Below are 24,602 nucleotides of genomic sequence, written 5' to 3' on the forward strand. Positions count from 1 at the left end.
TATCTTGTCAAAAGTTTAGATTCAGAATCTAAGAATGACAATGACAAAAACGTGATATTGAGAAAACGATGACAATGCTTATTTTTAGTATACAGTTATGCACAAGTGACAAAAAAAATAATGCCGCAATGCGTTTTTTTTTTTTACAGACATAACCAACTTCTGGCCTGTAATGCATAATGTTAAGTCATTTCATGATCTGGTATTTTTTTAATCAACATTTGATATCTACACATATATATTTCAAAAGTCCAAATGAAGAACTTTTAAGTTTGGTACAATAAAAAGACTTTCAAAAACTGAATAACAAAAGATTTCTTCTTTTGCTCAAGGTACTACATTAACTTGGTTATAGTGGTTAAATCAACAGCTACGTTTACCAAGCCTATTCAGTGACGATGATACATGTTAGTTGACCTGACCCTTGTCTAAGATTAAAATAGGCTTAGCATTGGTCACTTCTAGAGATCACAGCAAGTTGGAGAACAGTTTGAAGACTTCTATTAAATGAAGCTTAATGCCAGAAGGTAGATGTGAAAACACACTTAAATGTAAAGCATATTAGCACAATATAAAACAAATACTGAAAACCGTGAAACGACTAAGGTGTTTTTTTATTGAAAAGCAAACAAACGTTGAATAAAAAGATCAGAGGACAATTAAGAAGGAAACAAATTCAAAAGTTATCACATTTCATCAGGAGAGAGCTGAAGGGTCTGATGACTGAATGCTGATTTCAAGAAAGGAAATTTTAAAATCTTCCAGAGCGCTCTCTATCTCTTGACCGCCGTCTCTCTCGGTCTCTTCCTCCTCCTCCACCACCACCACCACCGCCGCCGCCTCCTCCACCACCACCTCCTCCTCCTCCTCCTCTATTGCGTTCCCTAGAGCGAGAGCGTCGTTCACGGGAGCGAGAGCGGGACCGATGTCTGTGGAAGAAAGTGATTTAGTTTACTGATGAGCCAAACTACAATTTTAACTAGTTTGGGCTGTGTAAGATAAATAAAATAAAATTCTGTATTTAACAAGGACGCATTAAATTGATCAAAAGTGACAGGAAATATTTTTATTTAAACAACTCAATCTAATTACTAAAAATAATCAGTATTTAGAGGTTTACACTAAATATTCATTACATCTTTTGTGTGATTGTTGAAAGATGAGATACAAATTTTGGAAATACATTGTGATGCTTAATATATTCTTATAGGAACATGCTTATTTAAAAAATTTAATCTTGCAAAAACATTCTTCAGTAATTGCATTTACATGGACCCAAGAAATAGCCCAATCAAAGCAATCGGAATGAATCGAAAAGACCTGATTGGATTGAAAAAAGGACATTTTGCTCATGTAATGTGACTAGGATGAAGACCAAAAAATAAAAATAAAACAGTTCCAAGTGGTCATAAGCATCAGAAATGGATGATTTCCAGTTGGTCTGAAAAACAAAAGCATGGCAGGGAACTCAGACCCCGTTTACACTAATACGCTTTAGAATGAAAATGATCCGCGTCCACACTAATGTTTCAGCTAGTGTTTCTAAACAGATCTCAGTCCACACTACATCACTGAAAATGCACATCATGCAAATTTTGCCTGATTTGCAAGTTAATGAGCTTGCCGAGACATCAGGCTGTGATTGGGGGAAAATCAGCAGGTGCTCTTCACTAGACCGTCTGTGTGTGTGAATTACTTAACACCACATCAAAAGGGCCACTCGCACATCGTTGACACCTCACAGATGAAAAGCAAATATCTAGCATACTTATAGAATAAAATCACTGTCATAAATATTTCGTGCGTAAATAAAATTCATGCATCTGTAATTATAAAATCGTAAAGGAAAACGGAACGTACTCGTAATTTTATGAGGGTACAATTCCAAAATCTGCGATTAGAACAGACACAGATACAACATTTTCTTTGTTTGTATATGACTGATAAATTTACGATGGGTGTACTTTACAAACACGGAATAGTTTCACCACGGACACGACGACCTGATTACGAGTACGAATCAAACAGCGACACTCCCCTGTCAAAATTACATCAGCGCTTTACTATGTCACAAGCATTAATGAACAAGCAATCACAAGGGCGATCACAAGGGCGCGCCTGCTGGGCACTTAATCAGTAAAGTCTAGATCGGATATGCGGCCGGCTGGAAGTGCGATATGTATATTATTAAAAGCAGCATTTTTTAATGACCCTGTATAACAATAATTAATATTTTTACAGTAGTGACAGTTGGGTTTAGGGTTGGGAGTAGGGGTTAAAAAAATAAAATTTATTGGGTCATTTAATAGATAACATAAAACTCTGTAGAACTACTGTTTTTACGTTACTGTGACCGTTGTGTTTAGGGTTGAGAGTAGGCGTATAAAAATACAATAAATGTGAAATTTAATAAATAACAGAAATAATTCTCATTAAATTCTGGCCGCAAAAGTATCCGATCTAGAAACAACCCACTCAAGCTCCCCACACACTGTCTCAGGTAAGATGTTTGTTATTCCCTCTTTGAGAAATGTCCATCTGGAGCTGTAATAAAGGTTGGTTTTATTTTCACACATTCTGAGTTTCCACAGTGTTGTTGTGCAAAATAGTTCTTTCTATGGATGCTATTCTGCTTTTAATTGAGGGAAATTGGGGTAAAGTTGGTTTTATTTTCACACATTCTGACTTTTTCTATAATAATATATTTTCAGAAATATATTGTTTCAAATTTTAAACAGGGAAATCATATTAGCAGCCAATGACTAACATAGTCAACATTATTCTGAGTGAGTTTAATAGTGCAAATGTTGTTTTGAAATCATACTTAAATGTGTTTTCAGACTGAATATTCAAATTAGTGTGGTAAACCGTTAAAACGAATGAATGTGCAAATATAAAACAAAACTTTACTTCAGTTTGAGAGAAGAGTGTGTTGCGTGTGTCAGTAGGATGTTTTATTTTATTTCCTATGCAAAAGCTACAACCAAAACATAAAAAAAAATAAAGGTCCATTTTCGCTGCGTTTCTTGGACATTTTACAGAATCAAAATTAAGAACGGGCCGAGGATAGTGAGCATAATGCAAGTTAACGTTACAGGCAGCGAGAGCAGAGTTTCTTGGTGAATCACTTAAGGGTGTTTAACTATAACTGTGCCACAGAAGACAAATGCCGACATGCAATGAACGCGAGGTGGCGTTTGAAGGTGTGAGATGCAGAGCACAGACGCTCTTGATTCTGGAGGTAATTAATAATATAATAACACTAATACTGAAACGGTTAAGGTGTTTTAGAATGACCAAAACAACATTTTAGATGTTTTAAAATGTGCTCAGCCTGCTGGTTTGTCCATTCACGCAAACATTTTTATCACCACATTATCTCTAACAACAAAATCTTTTTTTTATGTGCACAGTGGAATTTGTTCATTAAAAGCATTTTATTATCGAATGAAAAGTTTAACCTACTCAGTTATGCACATACGTGTTTGTGTTCATTTTCAAAACTTACGCGCATCTTGGCGTTTCCATCAAATGATTTTTATGCACATATTCAAAATGCACATAAAATAGGTAGATGGAAACATAGCTAATAAAAGAGAGTTTCAACAGAAATGTCTGTGATTGTATAGAATGGCCATCAATGCACTAGCTTCATCCTGCACTTACACAGACACAAAAGCATAAGAAAACCACATCTATCGATAAGCTGATCGATATTGACATTGCTTTTAAATGCTCCTGTGAAGTCTTTCTGAGCTATAATGAACTACTGCTGGCTGTGTATCAGTGATGCATGTCATCACACAAGCAGCCAATAGAGTTCTTCTCTTTCTGTTGGCTGCGTCTTGATCATTTCATTCGCTGTGATTTGGGGGCTGGACAGAGCTGTTGTCATGTCGTGTTAGTGTGTGACCCCCTCGTGTGGATCATTTACAAGTGTCGCCAAGTGTGAACAACAAATCAACTAAAGACACACAATCAAGTGATATAGACTGAACAGCACCACAATCTGCCGATGTTTAAAAGTCATCTAGTGTGAGCTAGGAGTTTGCAGTCAAATCACAGTGGAGTACAGGCAGGACAAATACCATACAGACAGAGCTTCACTAGCTCATGTAAAATAGAGGATACAGTAATATTTCTCTACATTGTGCCAGGGCTTTCAGATGGAGACAATCGACTTTTGAAATCAGTACTGCAGATGTTTAGTCTAAACCAGAGTCAGAGCTTTTTGCCACTGCTTTAAAATGGTTTGGTGGACACTAGGCCTAATGTCCTTTCAAAATGTTTCTTCTGCTGTCAGAGAAATACTGCAGGACAGAGTTCCTTCAGATATTTGTCTGCAAGTGCCTTGTCTTTGACAGCGAAATGGCGCATAACAGGCTGATAATAACAGATAACAATATAATTTTAAAACAGAGCTACAGGAACACTGTGCCATACAAGCACCCTTGAAACATTTTTGCAGTGTGTCCATATGAGAAAATTAAATCTGATTTAAAAGAATGTTACATGCGCATCAGTCTGGTTGGTTAATTTAGCATGCACAAAATGCCTACGGTTTGTTTGAAACAAAAATAAATAAATAAATTATGTAAATGTAGCTAGCTTTGATTTATCATGTTGCTAAAAGAATAAACATATCTTGATACTTGAAAATCATAATGCAAAACTATATAAAGTCTAATGACACCAGTGTGATGATCAAATGTACTCATGTTTTAGACGAGTTATTAAAAGCACACACCTCTTCCTTCTGCGGCCGTACAGCTCTCTCCTTAGTTCCCTTGAGATCGGCTTCAGATGCATGAAATTGCAGAAGCCTCCTCGAGTGCACTCTCTGCAGGAAAACAAGAGTACTGCAGTCAGTCACACCGTCAACAGTACAGAATGTAGTATGACACCTTTTGCACACATCTTCACCTGAACCAATATATCATGTGCTCATGGCTTAGGCACCAGCTATAGGTAAATACCAATCTGAATGGAGGTAAACATTTATCTGTGGGAATGCAGTGTTAGAGTGTGTATATATTTTTTGGTTCTTGGATAAGAGAAGGTGTGTGGTGCCCTCTGTTGGTCACACTTACCCCATCTCATACTGTCGACAACAGGCCTCTCTGAAGTCAGTGACAGGCGAGAGCTCCGCATGAATGGGCTGCCCATTAAACCAGCGGTTGTTCAGGTTAATCACCGCTTTCTCTGCATCTTCTTCACGACGGAACTACACAAACCAAAAAAATAATTAATGAATTGTCTTAATGTCAACAAAAAACAGGCTTTTGCATTATGGTACACATACAAATTCAGTTAGAGAAAGTACAGGCCATCGATTGTAGGAACAATACTAATCCAAAATAATATGGAAGTCGATGGCTGTATTTTTTCAACATTATCCACAAACTTCCTTTGTGAAGAAGATAGATATGCAAACACGCCTGGAAAAAGTGGATGGTTTATTCGTTTACTTATTGCCACATCAGCAACTTATGGCATTTCATGATCATAGGGTTTCTGCAGATATCAATGTCAAATTTAAGAGTTTTAAAAACGTTTTTAAGACCATTAAGTATTAAATTTAAGACCTATATCACAATATAAAAAGACACTAAAAAACAAGAGAAATAGCAAAAAATAAAAATTAAAATAAAAATCACAAAATCAGTGTCAAAATAAATGTAATCAAATTGAACAGTACTGAAGACAGGTTAGATACACCATTGAACCTCCACTGACTGTGCGAGCACCGTATGAAATGGATGAGGCTCTTTAAAATGACATGGGGCAGTCAAAAGTAACCCACCGTCACAAGTCAGATGGATAAACAGAGAAGTAGGAAGTTTCCGGAACTACGTCATATAATTAATATCATTCAAGATTTTTAAACTAATTATTTTTTATAATTTATTTTAATTATTAGAAAGATTTTTTATATCATTCAAGATTTTGAAAATCAAACTTTCATATCTTAGACAGTTCTACCTATTAAAGTTAAATATCAATGGCAACAGAATATGGGTTGCTCCACAATTATATATTTTTTATTATGAAAAGAATAAAAAAAAAATTACACTTACTAAAAATACTGACGTTTTTTTTTCCCCACTCAACAATTCACACATTACTGTCTGTCTAGTCCTCCAACATTTCGGTCCATTATCACTAGGCCCACACGGAATCTGCACGTCCAGAATTCCGCAGATTTTTAGCCCATCATTGATTCTGTTTATTTAATTGTGTAAATGTGTCTAAATTTATATTTATCCAGTTTTTTTTATTAATTTCACTAATATTATTGACTAATATCAAAATATTTATATGATTTATTTACAATACAGTTTGTTAGTGGATCTAATTGGATTTGCATAGTAAACATTAAAGTTAAAAATGTATTACTTTTTAGATTATATATTAAGGTTTTAGTTATGTTACTCCCAAACTCATTCTGCATAAATCTGCAGATTTTTAACAAAATTCTGCGCAGAAATAGCAAAAAATGTCCGCAGATTCCATCTGGCCCTAATTATCACCAATAAAGCCTAGAAGTTGGGCATCAGTATATTGTAAACCGATAGGTTCAAATATTCTTTTACAGTTATCAAAGAAATACATTGTTACTTCATTTTAGCTTGTAACTAATACGTTTTAAATTCAAGATTGTAATATATACATCAGTGTAAAACCTATGAATGGTGGAAAAACATTCTGTAATATTAAAACTACCTGGGTCCCCACTTTTGCATGGCCTCTCTTTTTGGTTTTAACACGTATCCCTCAAGCTTTTACTAAATCTTTTCTCCTTTCCCACTGCCGTGTAATTTCTAGCCAAGAATTATAGTTCATCTTGTTATCCCTATGATCACACATGGACGGATCATAAAGATGTCTGTACAGCTGACCCGTTTCAGACAAAATTTCTTCAAAGTGTTTCATATTCAACAAATGCGGCGCTGCTGTTCGCCCAAGTCTCAAAAAATTGTGCGCTCCGCCAGCCTAAATCATGTCACGGAAACCCAAAGTGAACCACCGCAATCACATTCGCTGCACCCACAGAGTTCAATAACAGAGGGCTGATTGCACGTTGGTCTCATATGTAGTTGTAATACCACAAATTACATTTAGACAAGTGAAATAAAGAACTACAACATCACGAAAACCAAGCAACAACAACAAAAAAAAAAAAAGAATTTATATGAGCATTAGATGTAGCGTTACATGGACATGGGAAAAATAAGATCTGTGCAAAAATATAAGATCTACAACAGTGAATTTAAGATTTTTTAAGGCCTAAAATTTCGATTTTTAAATTTTAGACTTTAAAACTCCATGGAAACCCTGGATCAATATACAGTTGAAGACAGAAATCTTAGCCCCCCTTTTAATTTCTTTATTTTTTAAATATTTCCCAAATTATGTTTAACAGAGCAAGGAAATTTTCACAGTTAGTCTGATAATGTTTTTTTCTTCCAGAAAAAGTCTTATTTGTTTTATTTCAGCTAGAATAACAGCAGTTTAAAATTTTTTATGAACCATTTTAAGGTCAAAATTATTAGCCCCTTCAAGCTATTTTTTTCCGACTGTCTACAGAACAAACCATCGTTATACAATAAATTGCCTAATTACTCTAACTTATTAACCTACTTAAGCCTCTGAATGTCACTTTAAACTGTATAGAAGTGTATTAAAACTAATATGTGTAGAAATGTGTTGAATAATATCTATCCGTTAAACAGAAATTGGGGGACTAACAATTCTGACTTAAACTGTACATAAAAACATTACATGATAAGAACAACTTCATGTCACAATAAGACATGATACACAAACATATAAACAAATAAAATTCACAAATTTATATTTAAATTTAAATATGATTTTTCAATATAATATTTGATAAATTTCTTAAATTTCTTCCTGGTGATACAGTTTTAAAAACATCCAAGGTGTTTTCATTCTAAAAACCTTGTCTAGTGGTACTTAAACTTTCACATTCCAATAAAATATAGAGTTTTGGTGAGAGCAGCTTGACAGTAATTACATATTAACCAGTGGAGGGTGAGTAAATGAGAATTTTCCTTTTTGGGTGAACCATCTCTTTAAAACTAAAAAAAGAACTCCACAGTTTCACAGACAAATATACTGTGCCAGAGTTTTGTTTACCAAGGATCAGACAATCAATGTACATTTACATCATTAGCAGTTCCTATTATCCTGTGTTAGAAGTATTCTGTCTGAAGACACAAATTTGGTTCCGCCATAATACGTTTCTGTAACTTAAATCGTTCATAGTTCCTATAACTAAAATCTTTCACAATACTTGCATTGCAAACAATAAAAAAGCAGGGACTTTTTTCCACCAACAGATGTAGGAACTATGAAAACCACCTCCTGATGCAAAAACTTCTAAATGGTTTATTTTAGGGAAATAAAGTAGTGCTTAACAGTGGCCTAAATAAAGGTATCAAGTACAACTGACCATAACAACGTCTGAACAATGTTGAGAGTACTGTAGATTCTCTCACCTTCACATAGACATTTCCCACCAAGTGATCTCCTAAATTATCACAGACGTTCATCTCCTCAACCTCTCCATATTTCTCCTCCATCTCAGTGAAGACCTCCTGTGAACAGCAAATTAAAAATCATGTTAGAGTAAAATACCTGCAAATACTGATGTTCTAACAGAAACGCCATATGATCTAATGGCCTCTGGCAGATATTTTTGCTTACCAAGGCTAATCAGTTTTAACATACACATATAGTAAAAACATTAATAGTGTAAAATACAATTATGGTATAAATGTACTATTTTATTGTAATAGTGACTGCACAGCTGAATTGTCAGGAAAAGGTATAATGCCTGGTAAGGCATGGGCCATTACATTTCTGATCGTATGATAACCTTGGATAAAAATACCACGGTTTTATGGTTACACAGTATTGTGATTACTGCTCTAAAATAGGTTACTTTTAAATGTCTGTGTAAAAGAAAGAAAAAAAACAACAACATTTTATTTCATTAAACACAATACATTTTATTTTAGGAAACATTTATAATATTTTGGAACAATAAACATGTCAGGCTAAATAGTTAAAATATATAATAAACCCTTACATATACCTTAGGAACAGTATAACATAGAATTTTAGCAGTTTTAAAACCTTGACTTTTTCAAACCGCGGTAAAACTTGAAACCGGTTATCGTCCCATGCCTATGCCTGGTTCACACCAAAACAGGAATAAAGCATTACCGGAAGTATATTAAAGTCGATGCAAACGCGCAAATTGAAATTCTAAAATCCCTTAACATGTATATTATTTCTCTGATTGTAAGAATGTTAAATATATTAATGGGATTATTTACCCAAAACTGAAGATTTAAACCTGTTAAATCTGTTTGAGTTTCTTCTTTTGAATACTAAAGATGATATTTTGAAAAAGATTGAAAACTGGGAACCATTTAACCACAACTACTAATGTCAATGGTTACTGGTTTTCAACTTTCTTCAAAATATATAATTTAGAACTACTTGAGGGTGAGTAAAATTTTTATTAGGGTTGTATTTAGCTGCTTCCTTAACCATTTATCCATGACTTTCACAGATACGCAACTCACCTCAAAGAACTCATCATAATGTTCCTGCATCTCCACATCACTGACAGCATCTGATAAAAGAAAAATCAAAGATAAAAGTATAGGAATGACTCCAGGTAACTCCTGGGCTCTATTAAAACGTGGAATTAAGATACATTTGTTTTTTAAAAAGTCATCACATATGAATGAGTACATTAAGAAAAATTAAGGAGTACATTTTTTGTTAAAGAAAGAAAAGAAAAAAAAAAAAAAAAAAGAAGAAAATGGTCCTTTACATGGTATACAATATACACAAACTAAAATTAAACTATAAATTAATTGAATTTGCAGAAAAGGCATTATATTCAGGGTTCATGCACATTTTTACTACTAAAATTCCATGACTATCTAAATCTTTCAGGTAAATAATCATGATCTTTTTTCATGTTTAATGTAATGTCTTTGAGCATGTGGTAAATAAGAACAAATTTGCACATTCAAATTACAGCATATCAAAAAATATGTGACAATCCATGTATTTTTTATTTATCTGTAAAACAGTTTTTAGAAAGTGTCTAGCTGTCTGTGTGAAAATTTTTAGAAATGTTGGCTTGGGTTTTCACAAGAATTATACAATTAGCCTTTAGCACCCACAGTATCTTACCTCTGCAGTTATGAACAAGTCACTCAAAATGCATCTTATCAATACTGTGAAAGCGAGTGAAAGAGTGGCGAAGCTGATGCTGCTTTTGATTTTTGAAGTTACTGATTTTGCAACTGAAAATTGCAAAGTGCAGTTTAGCCCACACAGAGAACGTCCCATGAAGGGATGGACAGCTGAATTTCATTTTATTTAAAATGTACCCAATTCCATCACCTCAAATATATTTAAGTACACAGATAATTGTTAAACAAATTTTCATGACTTTTCCAAAACATTTTGGGTTTATTTTTTTTTCCAAAACTGTTCGAGGCCTGGAAAATGCCTTTTCAAAACTTCATGACTTGACATGACAGGTTTCCAGCACCGTATGAACCCTGTATGTTGTGATATATATTTCACAATATGTAGCCATCAAGACAACAAGAACTAGCCTACTGTTCTTTGCATTATTCTTTTTGTGGTCTAACTGTGTGTTCACATGATTTGTTATAACCAAAAAAATTGGTTTAAAGATTAGTCTACTGCTTGCGTGGTCTTTAGTGAGTAGATCTCAGCAACTTTTCAGGTCAAATACAGGTTTTGTGAATGTTTAATTGTACGTATAATCTTATGAATGTGCTATTAAATTAATAGTTTACCAAAAATTAAGTTTACTATCCCTCAAGTTTATTTATAACTTTATTCTTTTGAACACAAGGAAGATATTTTGAAGAATGTTTGAAACTGGTAAAAACTGATGTACATAAAAGGAAAAAGAAATACTATGGAAGTTATTGGTTACAATTTCTTTATAGTATCTCAATTTGTGTTCAACAGAAGAAAGGCAGGTTTGAAACAAGTGAAGGGTGAGTAAATTCAGATTTTTTTTCAAATGAACTATCCCTTTAATCATTTTTGTTTATTAAAAAAAAACATTAACGGACTTTTCTCTTGGAGAAAGTGGTCAAAAGTGGCCAAACTAAACCATGCAAATGGGAAAATCAAAGTCTACTTGAGATCAAATCAAGCAAAATGCATCTTGATAACACGTGTAATCAGGACCCTGCATGCTCTTAGCTCCAGATTGCAGGACACCACATAAACCTTTTACAGGAGTAGGACTTACTTAAGCCATCAGCAGACTGGGCTGTGTTTTGTGGGTTCCTGTAGATGTTTAACAGGGCAATAGTCTGCAAAACAAATCAAATGTCAATCACAACACAAATCTAGCAGAAACATCAAGCATTACAGGATGGATGGCATAAAAACCGGCACATACCTGACTGAAGGTGGGCTTATTATGAAGTCTGGAGCATCGGTCTCCATGGCGACAGGCTCCGATTTTAAAGTAGAAAGAGCAATTGACCCTGTTGAAATAAAACACACACACACACACTTGATCAGCTTTGTTCTCATACACATCCAGCTAGTTTGATTAATTTTGCATTTCAACTAACTCTCTCAATATTTATTGTTTATTAAACTGCTTTATAATGATAATAATGACAGTTTTTAATGACGCTGATATTAATTTTATGCATAGCAATAGGTTTTAACATTTAATCTAAATAATGTACAAGCATCTATTTCCATGGCACGTGTGCTTGTTATTTAGTTATTAGTATTTTTTATTAAGTAGTACTCATCTTTCACCTACGTTAATAAATAGTAGACCTTTTAAAAATGGTACTTATTTACTCGAGACTACTGCTTACTGTTAGATACAAGAACTAATTCATCACTTTAACTACCAATAACGTTACACACTCAGATAGTAGGATTTATTTCAATAGTGAACTAACTTAGTTTGGACTTCCGTTATTGTAAATCTTCCACATGATACTAAAACACAAAATAATCAAACGCAGGCCAATAAAATTAAAAGCAAACACAGAAATAAGGTTTTTAACTAAGATCCATTTAACAACGTTAAGAAGGCGCCACAATGAATGAAAGGAGCTGCAAGAGAGGGGTGGACTTAATTTAACAACGCAAATTTAAAACAATCAAAAGCAAATGTACAGAAAAAGCTATTGCACGTGAAAGCGTTGTGATCTGAAATATATTTGTTATTAGTATTATTGTTGTGCTGTTAGCGGCGCGGTTAGCAAACGGCTCCGCTCATCACCACGCGATGCATAAGAAAAGAAATATAAGAAAAACTAATATTATTATATTTCAAAATTAACACCGTTTTGCGATAATGCACAGAAGTACTCAGCATAAAGGATTAAAAGCATTATTTCACGAAAATAACCATTACTTACTTGTCTTTTTCTGTACCGAAAATAGACGCCAAGTATTCGGCCATTTTGAAAGAAGAAAGGCGGTGGGGTTTTTTTCTTCTGCTGGAGAATCAAGAGCTGGGGCCGCTGAAGATGGAGGGTCAAACTACTGCCATCTAGTGAGCACCCACTGCAGGACTAATACAAAAGAATTAAATCAAACACATCGTCACCTATTGGACTGGAGGTAAATTAGGAAAAGAAAGAGAAAGACGACGGGGTGATTTTTTTTTTAAAGAAAGTCTTTTTTTATTAAAAAATTATTATTAATTTATACTTTATTAACACTTTTTAGAATTACACAAAAGACTGAGATAACAATCAATTCGCATACATTTACAATCTTTCCATCCTCAATAATACAACATATATAAACTAATAAAATTAAAATATAAAATGAACCAAAAAATAAATGCTAAAGAAAATAAAGTAGCAAGGGAGTTAAAGTTCTCAAAATATGAAACCAAAATCCTCCAATGATGATTAAATATCTTGCTTTTTGGCACTCCATCTTTCTTAATGTCTTCAAATATATCATAAATTCTTCTTTAAACACCACTAATCTTGGGGGAATTTTGAAAACTCTACATTTATGAATATAACATTTTAATAATATCAACACATTATTCATTATATAAGATTTATTTTTATTCTTAAGTATTAGGACAAACTTAATATTTTCCCACGTGAAGAAGTCTTATAGACATTTTCTGTTGTATCCAATCTAATACTTCATCCCAAAATCTTTGTACCTCATTACATTGTAAAAACAAGTGTTCAGTTGATTTAATATCTAAATGACAAAACTGGCGAACATTGGAGCCACCAATATTGAATTTTAACCGTAGAAATTTTTTTGCAGGATAACTGTGATTCATAATTTTAAAGTGCACTTCTTTATGTTTAGGATTAACAGGATATGAAAGAAATCTTTTTTCTAATATCATACATATTTTTCTTATCATAATGAGACAAAATATAAGCTCTCTTAACAGGTCCTGGAAAAGAACAGTGTTAGGCAATTTCTCAAAAATTAGTTTGAGCATTTTCTATCTGTAAAATTAACATCCATTATTTTGCGATTTATCGTTGAATATTTCGTTTGTGCCCTCACTAAGTTAACCATTTGCAATGATATATTCTTAATAATTTTATCATATCTTTTAGGAGAGCAACTTATTTGGTAGGCGATGCGGTGGTGCAGTGGGTAGCACGTTGGCCTCACAGCAAGAAGGTTGCTGGTTCAAGCCTCGACTGGGTCAGTTGGCGTTTCTGTGTGGAGTTTGCATGCTCTCTCCGTGTTCGTGTGGGTTTTCTCTGGGTGCTCTGGTTTCCCCCACAAGTCCAAAATTGGGTAGGCTAAATTGTCCTTATAGTGTGTGTATGAGTGTTTCCCAGTGATGGGTTGTGGCTGGAAGGGCATCCGCTGCGTAAAACATGTGCTGGATAAGTTGTCGGTTCATTCCGCTGTGGTGACCCGGATTAATAAAGGGACTAAGCCAAAAAGAAAATGAATGAATGAACTTATTTGGTATTTTTTACAGAAAGCATCATGATGCAACATATTTCCTAAATTATCCAAAACCTGTGTTGGCCATAAGCCATTCTTCCACCATTCATCAATAAACAAAGACTTTTCCAGGGGATGTGTGCTTAGCGCCCTCTAGAGTTTATTTAACGTAAATTCTGCACCTAACACATCAGCAAAATAATACATTTGGCTACACCTGGCTGTTGGTTCTTGTTTAAATTTCGATTCTGTTTTAATATCAACATGAACATTATCATAACTTTGAACTTTAGCAAACGCTTCAGCTAGCATTTTTTTTCTAGCCCTGCTTGAGCTTTCTTATGGTTAATAAAAACTTTTACGTTTTTTAAGCCTTATTCCAATGCTCTGTGCCTTCTTCTTTTTACACCTTCCTTTTCCCCAATAATATCTCTCATATTTATATTTAATAAATATCTATCATATTTAAGGAGTTTAGATGCAAAAACCTCTAAATGCTGTCTGGAATTTTCTTCTAAACTGAGCATTTTTATCAGGCTCCTGAGTTTAGGCTCAGTAACATCTCTTTATCACAAAGAATAAGACCCTTTCATGATCTTTAAAGTGAAATAGCTCAACATAAACAAAGGAGGCTAAGAAAAATGTTCATTGTCGATGGAAATTTCAGACGGCACTTAGAGTTTTTTGCATCTGAACTCTTCAATTATTAGAAGCCTATTACTCACAAAGTGTTATAAACATTAAAATCACCACAGCAGATTCATTTTTGAATAATAAGTAGAATTTATTTTAATACTGATGTACTTGTATAAGAAGGTATATTGATATATTTATCCAGACTGCCTTTCTTGAGGATGCATGAAATGAATGGGTATTTCAATCAGCCTGATGACAATGAACAGCCAATGCCATCACAACACAAAATCATGTTTTCGGCCTTGTGCCGAAGGTAAATATATCAAGCTGTATTATAAAAATTTCCATGAATAATTTCCTCGTTTATTTACAAATAAATAAAAACATTACTTTAAGCATTTTAACTAATCCATTATATATATTTTTTTACATTTTATAATGAACCTATTATAATGAAACATAAGAATTCCATTTTTAACATTATGGAGTTTACATCATGTAATTGAAACATTTGATTCAAGTTTGTTTTTTGTAGCTTAAAAATAAAACTAACAAATGAAAGGTTACATTGTGGGCGTCACAATGGTGCAGTGGGTAGCACGATTGCCTCACAGCAAGATCGCTATTTCGAGCCACGGCTGGGCCAGTGGGCATTTCTGTGTTTGCATGATCTACCATGTTCGTATGGGTTTCCTCCGATTTCTCCCACAGTCCAAAGACATGTGCTATAGGTGAACTGGGTGAGCTAAATTGTCCGTAGTGTATGTGTGTGAATGAGCGTGTATAGATGTTTCCCAGTGATGGGTTGCAGCTGGAAGGGCATCTACTGCGTAAAACATATGCTGGATAAGTTGGTGGTTCATTCCGCTGTGGCGCCCCCTGATGAATAAAGGAAAACCCACATGGGAAGAACATGCAAACTCGACACAAAAATGCCAACTGACCCAGCTGAGGCTCATACCAGCAACCTTCTTGCTGTGTGGCAATCGTGCTACCAACTGCGCCACCATGACACCCTTGCGTCTCCTTTCTGATTGGTCAACATGAAATTTCACGTTTGCTGCATATGTATTGTATATTCCACATTGTAGTGTATTGAGTGTGAGATGGGACTCACATATCGAGAGTGTGTGTGTTTTGTGTTGGCCACTCTTTGTATGGCCCTGAGTTACTTTTTGATTGGCCATCTGTCTGTTTGCCGACAAGTTCAATAAAAGAGAAAGAAAGAAGAAATCCCCGCATGTGTTAAGCATCTTTCTCAAAGCAAACACAACAGTTGGTGACAAGGATTATTCGAACTTTGCACAGCCACGGCAGCTTTTACCCAGTTTTTTTTTGTGCTGGGTGTTTTTTGTGTGGAAAATCGTCAGCAAAATTAAGGAAATAATACAAAGAAGTGAATTGTGTTACAGATGTAATAAGGTGGGACACCAAGCAAATCAGTGCAGATTTAAATCTGAAACATACAATAAAATCAGACACATACAAAGAGCATGTCGATCAAATATATAACAGAGAGAAAGACAGGCAGTTCAATGCTCAGAAAAAGAAAAGCAGGAAATTGCATGTAGTTGCTCAGAATTCAGATGAAAATAGTGATAATGGGCTGGCAAATTTGAAATTTGGAAATTTACAGTCTGAAAAGCAACTGGAAGACACCATAAACCAATGGAAAGTCTATCAGAATGGAGTTGGACACTGGATCAGCTGTATCAGTGATGTTACAGAACAAGTTTGAGAGACATTTTGGCAATGTTAAGCTAATGTCATCTCCTGTCAAACTGAAGACATGCACTGGTGAGCCTGTCCAATCATACCAATTGGAGTGATGATATCCATAAGTTGTATTGGAAATCCATTAAAAGTATGCAAGTCACAGTTCCTGCCTCACAAAGTACTAAAGAGGAATTGGAAAAGGCATAGTCAGCCAGGCACAGGAACCTTATAGCATATCAAGGGGAAAATAACACTGAAGGAAGATGCAGTTCCCAAGTTTCACAAAGCAAGACCCGTTCCCTATGCTATTAGCCAGAAAGTGGAGAATGAGTTGGATCGATTGGAAGCTAAAGGAATACTTTCCAAGGTTGAATGGAGTGCCTGGGCAACTCCAGTTGTTCCTATTGCAAAGAAGGATGGAAGTGTAAGACTTTGTGGAGATTTCAAAGTGCCCATCAATCCTCAGCTGCATGTGGAACAATATCCACTACCTAGGATAGAAGATATATTTGCTACTCTGTCTGGGGGTAAACACTTAAGCAAAATCGAACTTGCAGTAGCCTATTTGCAAATGGAAATTAAGGAAGACTCAAAAGAATGTCTGACAATTAACACACACAAAAGATTGTATCAGTATAACAGGTTGGTTTTTGGCATTGCCTCAGCTTTATGGCAGAAAGCCATGGATCAGGTGCTTCAAGGCTGCCCTGGTACTCAATGCTATCTCATCGATATCATATGTCCCATTTCCACTGAGAGGTACAGTACAGTATGGTACGGGTCATTTTTATCAGGCTTGCCACTGCCAAAAGGGTACCCTTTTGGTGGGCGTGGTGTACGACAGAAAGTTTCAGACAATAATTTTTACTCAAGGAAATGTCACAGTAAAGCTGTACGGGGCACTCAAATATCATACAAGAAGCACTTCTCACAAAACAAATGCTTTATACACATAAATACTTCTGTATAAATGTTCATTACTAACCTTTCTATGAACATGATTTGAACTGCAGATCAATGATAGTGTGAAATAGCCTACTGTAATGTATGCAATTATATGAAATAAAGAAATAAATGCAACATATTCGAACATATACAGACCCTTATAGTCTCATTTATGTTACCAATTACAGAAAAACTACACCCAACATACATTTAGTCCTTATTTGGGTTCAAAAACAACACGAAATAAAGCCCACAGCCAGTGCAAACCTCTCATATGTGTCTTTAATCTTCAGCAGCATATGTAGCCTCTTGTTAGAAAGTAATTCCCTCATTCTGAGTTCATAATAGTCCAAAGGTGGTGATGATAATTAAACATGGCAGTTTGTTTACGTTTTATGTTTCAGAAGGCCTAATTTGCTGCTCTTTTTTCCGGCTTCTCTGTTTTTTTCGCACTTCACTCTCGCATTTGTCCCTTTCTGAAAGGATCGGGTATCAGACGCACTTCAATAATCAGGAGCACCTTAAGAAGTTTGTTATTTCAAATATAGATTCACGGCAAGCTCTCTGGAGAAACTAAAATCGCTTGCACTTTTAAACGGGCTCATAAAACATCAGGACACGGCAGATTTTGTTCTTCTTGGCTTTGTGAATGTTCATCAAGACAATGACAAGGCTTGTTTGAGCTCAAGACGACCATGGCTTGTTATGATTTGTATATATTATTACAGTGTAATGTCTTGGCTGTGTTTTTAAAAATGGTGGTTCCTTTGTTTATATTCTCCTGCATCTGTGAGTGACGTATCTCTGTAAACCAACAGTGTTCAGCTGCGTGTTCTGCTCGGCCTTTTGGTACCCTTTTTTTGTGCTTAGGTACCCTTTGCAAAGGGTGACTAAAAGTGGTACGGTACGGTTCGCTTTTAGGTACCCTTTGACTGGAAACGGCCTGAAAAGCGTACCGAACCATACATTACCGTACTACTCAGTGGAAATGGGCCAAAAGTAGCAGGGGAAAATGATCGTAGCAATTTGGAGAACTTGTCGTATGTGCCAAAGAGACTGGAAGATTATAGTCTAAGCGCAAAATGCGTGTGAGTGTGAGTTCTTCAATGACCACATTCAGTACTGTGGACATCAAATTGACAGGAATGGCCTGCACAAGTGTTCTGACAAGCTGAAAGCCATTGCAGAAGCTCTACCACAAAAAGACATCTCACAGTTGAGATCGTTCTTGGGGTTTGTCAATTACTACAACAGGATTTTGCCACTGTTTACCACCTCCTTAATGATCTGTTGCAAACAGGAAACAAATGAATGTAGACAAAGCAGTGTACGGAAGCTTTTCAGGAAGCGAAATGACTGTTGATGTCAGATACTGTGTTGACTCATTCTGACCCAAAAAAACAATTAAAATTGGCTTGTGATGCCTCACCGTACGGTATCAGTGCAATGTTGTCCCATGTGATGAGTGATGGGGCCGAACAACCAAAAGCATTTGCTTCACATTCTCTCACCTCTGCTGAGAAGAATTATGCACAGATACTGTAGATAGAGAGGCACTGAGCTTGGTCTGGGGGGTTAAACGATTTAATCAGTACTTAGTACAGTACACAAATGAGTTCACCTTGGTTACTGATCACCGGCCTCTGGTTACCATTTTTTGCCCACAGAAGAGAGTGCCACTGACAGCTGCAGCCCAGCACAGAGATTGAATTCAAGAGAACAAAAAGACATGCAAATGCTAATGGACTATTGCTCCTGCTGATGGACATGCCTAGCACAGGGTCAGTAGAACAATATGTACCATTCGACGTGTTTACACAGGAACAGCTAGAAATCTCCTGTTACAGCTGAAATTGTTCAAAGAGGAACCAGGCTGGAGCCTACTTTGTCTCAAGTATGTGCAGCTACACAAAATGGCTGGTATGCTGAAACAAAGAACAAGTTACACAATACTGTAAAATATCACACAATACTATCAGTGCCGTGATGAACTGAATCTGGATGGAGGGTGCATCATGTGGGGTGCAAGAATAATTTTACCTCTGAAGTTGCGAAATAGAGTCTTGGAGGAGCTTCACGTTGGACACCTCAGAGTTGTAAAAATTAAGTCATTGGCTAGAAGCTTTGTCTGGTGGCCAGGAATTGTTCAACAGATGGAGCAGCTCGACATGCATTGCTGAGGATGTAAGCATGTTCAGAAGATGCACAAAACTGCCCAGTTACATCCGTGGTAGTGGCCTGCTTAGCCATGGCAAAGGATACATGTTGATTTTGCGGGTTTCTCCATGGGTACAATGTTTCTCATTGAAGTTGATGCATGTTCAAAGTGGCCAGAAGTGTTCAGTATGACCTCCACCACACCTGCTCAATCTGTGACAGTTACTGACCTGTGGTGACAACTGTGGTGTTCCTGCTGGTGAGTGACAACGGGCCGCAGTTTATATCTGCAGAGTTCCAATTGCTTCTCGAGAATAATGGAATTAAGCATGTGACCTCAGTGCCGTGTTATCCCACATCTAATGGCTTAGCCGAGAGGTTTGTGCAAAGCTTGAAGTATGCACTGCGTGCCATGACAAATGGCAAAATAACACTAAACCAGAAGCTGCAAAGCTTCCTGTTTGCCTATCGAAATGCTGCTCATGCTACTATGAATTGAACCCCCCTAACAAAAAATCACTGCAGTTTTTTTTAAATACTGCAGTTTTTTAACCTTCTTGTTGTGTTCAGGTCAAATCTAACCGATTTATAACTTAAAACACTTAAAACATAAAATATGTGCTTTACATCTGGTTGCCTCAAGGCCTTATGGTATCCTCCCTTGCCGCCACTGATGATTCATCTATTCATTCATTTTCTTTTCGGCTGAGTCCCTTTATTAATCTGGGGTCGCCACAGCTGAATGAACTGTCAACTTATCCAGCACATGTTTCACGCAGCGGATGCCCTTCCAGCTGCAACCCATCACTGGGAAACATCCATACACACTCATACACTACGGACAATTTAGCCTACCCAATTCACCTGTAATGCATGTCTTTGGACTGTGAGGGAAACCGGAGCACCCGGAGGAAACCCACACAAACACATGGACAACATGCAAACTCCACACAGAAATGCAACTGACCCAGCCGGGCTTGAACCAGCGACCTTGCTGTGAGGCAACAGCACTACCTACTGCGTCGCCACCACTAATGATGTCATTATTTAACATGTGATACAATGGTTCAACCTGGCAGCAGACAGGGAAAGCTCAAGGAGTTGCCCCTCTGTCAGTACCTTGACTCAACAGTTAACTTCTTTGAAATGGTCATTTAAAATAGTAACATTCTGTTTAGTAAAGTCTATAATTAATTCTGTTTTTACTGTCCTTTTACTCTTTTTCATGTAGTTAAATGCTTTTATGAAGTAAAACAAAGTAAATTTTTTCATTGTGTTTTATTTGTTCTGGTCAGTGTATACATAATACAACTTTGAAAATAGGTAATTACTGACCTATATTTACTCTGTTTAATTAACTATTTTTATAGTTTTTTTGTGATTGGCTAAAAGGATTCATTTAGATTTAGAAGTTTTAAGTGATTAAGGCAGACATTTTAAATATGCAAGCTTTTATTGAGCAATGTTCTATAGATTTTAGATATTTCTTTATCAGCACCAAATTATCTACTAATGAACGGGTCTGGATCGTATCATATAAGACTACAGCAGCACAAGTGCAGTAAAAATGGAGTTTACCTGTTTTTACTCCAGTTTACTGCAACTTATACTGCTGTTGAACTTTATTGTACTGTATTTGGACTGTGTTTATACTTCATTGTATTGCAATTGCGCAATTGTACTTAATTTTAATGCAGATATACTTCTATATATTGCTGTTGTACTGCAGTTTTAATTCAGTGTACTGCAGTTTTTTTTTTCTTTCGTAAGGGCCCTGCCATGATGTTCTTTGGAAGACCCTTACGTTCTAGATTGGATTTGCTGAAACCAAAGCTGAAAAGAACTGTACAGGACAAACAATTGAAACAATCTCATGGAGAAGGAAAAACATGTGAGTTGGAAGTTGGGGATAGTGTGCTTGCAAGGGATTACAGAAGGGATCTTAAGTAGATGTCTGCAAGAGTCAAAGAAAGGACTGGGCCACTTTTATATACTGTGGAAGTTGCTCCTGACACCTTCTGGAGACGACATATTGATCAACTTAGAAATTAAAATGTTCCTCTGGAAAGTGTCCCAGTGAATGTTCCTTCTACACAGTTTGTCACTGCTACTGATAGAAGTGACACACCACCATTGTAGGATGGAACTGTAATTGCCTCTAAGGATCCATGATCATAAATTACTCCGGGTATGGAAACCTCCAAACCAATTGGATTTCTAAGAACTGAAAAAAAGAAAGAAAGAAAAAAAAACATATTGAGTCTGTGTGTGTGTGTGTGTGTGTGTGTGTGTGTGTGTGTGTGTGTGTGTGTGTGTGTGTGTGTGTGTGTTTTGTGTTGACCGCTCTTTGTATGTGCCCTGAGTTACTTTTTAATTGGCCATCTGTCTGTTTGCTGACTAGTTCAATAAAAGAGAAAGAAAGAAGAAATGTCTGCATGTGTTAAGTGTCTTTCATAAAGCAAACACAACACAATTGTTTGACAGTTTTCCTCCTCTATTCTCATGTTTGCATTGTGTGCAATTTATGTCATTATCTCCGCCTGTTGGTTTTATGTGGCATAACAGTGTATTTTTGCATTTCCATGTGGAAAAAAAAATTACACCAGGGCCCGGTTTTTCAAAAGGTTTAATCCGGATAAAATTGATCTGGATTTAGTAATCCTTTTTTTCCGATCTGTGATCACGTAATCCAGCTTACTTTTTGAACCAGTTTTTCAAAGCAACAACGGATTGGATCAATCTGATCCGGATAGGAAATTTTCAGGACCATTAAATCTGGATAACCAGTGCTCAAACAGGATAGGAAATCACAGTGTAGAACTATATATATGTAAGGAGCAACAAGTAGTATAGCCATTGTGGGGTCAATGTAACTTTATTTTTCTTTGAAATGAAAATACACACATTTAAAAAAAAACTAAAAACAATAAAAATCCCACCCCATCCTCTCCCAGCAGTCTGCTCATCTGAGACCTGCAACACAAACACTGTATATTGAGGATATTTATAACAAGTTTCAAATATAAATGTATTGAATAAAAAAAGACTTAATGTCAAAAACTCCACAATAATTTCAGACTTCCTCATCTGATGTGGAGAGACCAGCTTGTCTGAGCGTTGTAGAGGAGGATCTCAAGTCTGACCTTGGTTTGCTGCAGTTTGGTCAAAGTCAGTTGTTTCTCTGCCAGACGAAGCTGTGCTTCTGCCCTTTCAGTCTCTTTATGCAATTATTGAAAGTGATTTAAAAAATCAGTGATTGCCATTCTTTGCTTTTTTTTTTGGTTATTCTGTAATCATTGCTTGGATCACTAAATATTCTAAAACAAAACAATTCTCCATATATATATATATATCTATATATATATATATATATATATATATATATATATATATATATATATATATATATAGATATATATATATATATATATATATATATATATATATATATATATATGGAGCCAGTGTAAAGACCTGAGGATAGGCGTGATGTGCTCTGATTTCCTGGGTCTGGTCAGAATTCTGGCCCCAGCATTCTGGATAATCTGCAACTGTCTGACTATCTTTTTGGGAAGGCCCGTGAGGAGGCCGTTGCACACACACACACACACACACACACACACACACACACACACACACACACACACACACACACACACAAACACACACACACACTTGATTTGAATGTGCCTAATGTTGGAGCACATCTGATCATTTCTGAAAGCAGATTCACCCTGCTTTGACTGAACTCTTGGAATTTCTAGTTCATATGATCCTAAAGATCTGAGTGATCTGTTTGGTTTGTATTCAGTGAGCATATCTGTAATGTATTGAGGTCCTAGGCTATTTAGTGATTTATAGACCAGTAATAATACATTAAAATCTATTCAAATGTAACTGGGAGCCAGTGTAAAGACCTGAGGATAGGCGTGATGTGCTCTGATTATCCTGGTTCTGGTCAGAATTCTGGCCCCAGCATTCTGGATAATCTGCAACTGTCTGACTGTATTTTTGGCAAGGCCCGTGAGGAGGTCGTTACAGTAATCCACCCTGCTGCTGATAAAAGCATGAACAAGTTTCTCTAAGTCTTCACAGGAAACAAAGCATCTGATTATTGCAATGTTTTTGATATGATAGTATGCTGATTTACTGACTGCTTTTACATGACTATTGAAACTCAGATCTGACTCCAGAGTCACACCAAGATTCTTGACCATATTTTTTTGTTGTTTAACCTTTAGTGCCAAGGTACGCATTCACCTTGAGAACCTCTGTTCCCAAACACAATGACTTCAGTTTTCTCTTTGTTTAACTGAAGAAAGTTTTGGCACATCCAACTGTAATTTCATGAATGCATTGACACAGGGTGTCAATGGGGCTGTAGTCATTAGGCAGTAAGGCTAAGTAGATCTGAGTGCCATCAGCATAGCTGTGGTAAGAAATTTTGTTCTTTCTCATTATTTGGCTCAGAGAGAGCATATAAAGGGTGAACAGCAGAGGTGCCAGAATCGAGCCTTGTGGGACTCCACATGTCATGGGTGTCCACCTTGACCTATGGTTACTATACTGACCGAACTGACATGGTAACCTTTCCCTTCAAGGTAAGATCTGAACCATCTGAAGACCGTCCTGGACAGCTCAACCCAGTTTTCCAGCCTATCCAGAAGTATGCTGTGATCGACAGTGTCAAATGCAGCACTGACATCGAGCAGTACCAGCACTGTTAGTTTGCCTGAATCTGTATTTAGGCGGATGTCATTGATTATCTTTATAAGAGCACTCTCTGTACTGTGATGTAGTCTGAAACCAGATAGAAAATTGTCTAAACACCCCTTGAAGTTTAAGAACTTGTTAACCTGGTTAAAAACAACTTTTTCAATGATTTTGCCAATGAAAGGGAGATTTGAGGTCTGCCTGTAATTGCTCAATAGGTTGTCATCCAGGTTGCTCTTTTTCAAGAGGGGTTTAACAACTGCAGTTTTAAGTGAGTTAGGAAAAATCCCTGAGAGAAGTTAAGCATTTACTACTTTTAAAAGAACCATTTCTAGACAGTTAAACACCATTTTCAAGAATGATGTGGGGAGTGTGTCAAGACTGCAGGTTGATGTTTTCATAATTTGCATTATCTCTTCTAA

General features: G+C 36.0%; 1 protein-coding gene across 1 annotated transcript; it reads right to left on the reverse strand.

Annotated features, from left to right (window-relative positions):
- Positions 1-596: 596 nt before the first annotated feature.
- u2af1 (U2 small nuclear RNA auxiliary factor 1) lies at positions 597-12,594 on the reverse strand. Its single transcript, XM_056466051.1, has 8 exons — positions 12,486-12,594; positions 11,498-11,585; positions 11,345-11,408; positions 9,618-9,667; positions 8,523-8,621; positions 5,091-5,224; positions 4,748-4,840; positions 597-929 (listed from the first exon to the last, which is right to left on the reverse strand). The coding sequence occupies exons 1-8, from the start codon at positions 12,527-12,529 to the stop codon at positions 752-754; spliced, it is 750 nt and encodes a 249-aa protein (XP_056322026.1). The 5' UTR covers positions 12,530-12,594; the 3' UTR covers positions 597-751.
- Positions 12,595-24,602: the final 12,008 nt, after the last annotated feature.

The sequence above is a fragment of the Danio aesculapii genome, chromosome 9, assembly GCF_903798145.1.
Source record: "Danio aesculapii chromosome 9, fDanAes4.1, whole genome shotgun sequence".
In the NCBI taxonomy this organism is placed as follows: domain Eukaryota; kingdom Metazoa; phylum Chordata; class Actinopteri; order Cypriniformes; family Danionidae; genus Danio; species Danio aesculapii.

Bases quoted from the DNA above. Each gene is read 5' to 3' on its own strand.
- u2af1 (XM_056466051.1), bottom strand. From the start codon at position 12,529: ATGGCCGAATACTTGGCGTCTATTTTCGGTACAGAAAAAGACAA. The intron at 11,586-12,485 runs GTAAGTAATGGT...TTATTTCAACAG, and splicing joins TTCGGTACAGAAAAAGACAA to GGTCAATTGCTCTTTCTACT. The intron at 8,622-9,617 runs GTGAGTTGCGTA...TGCTGTTCACAG, and splicing joins ATTATGATGAGTTCTTTGAG to GAGGTCTTCACTGAGATGGA.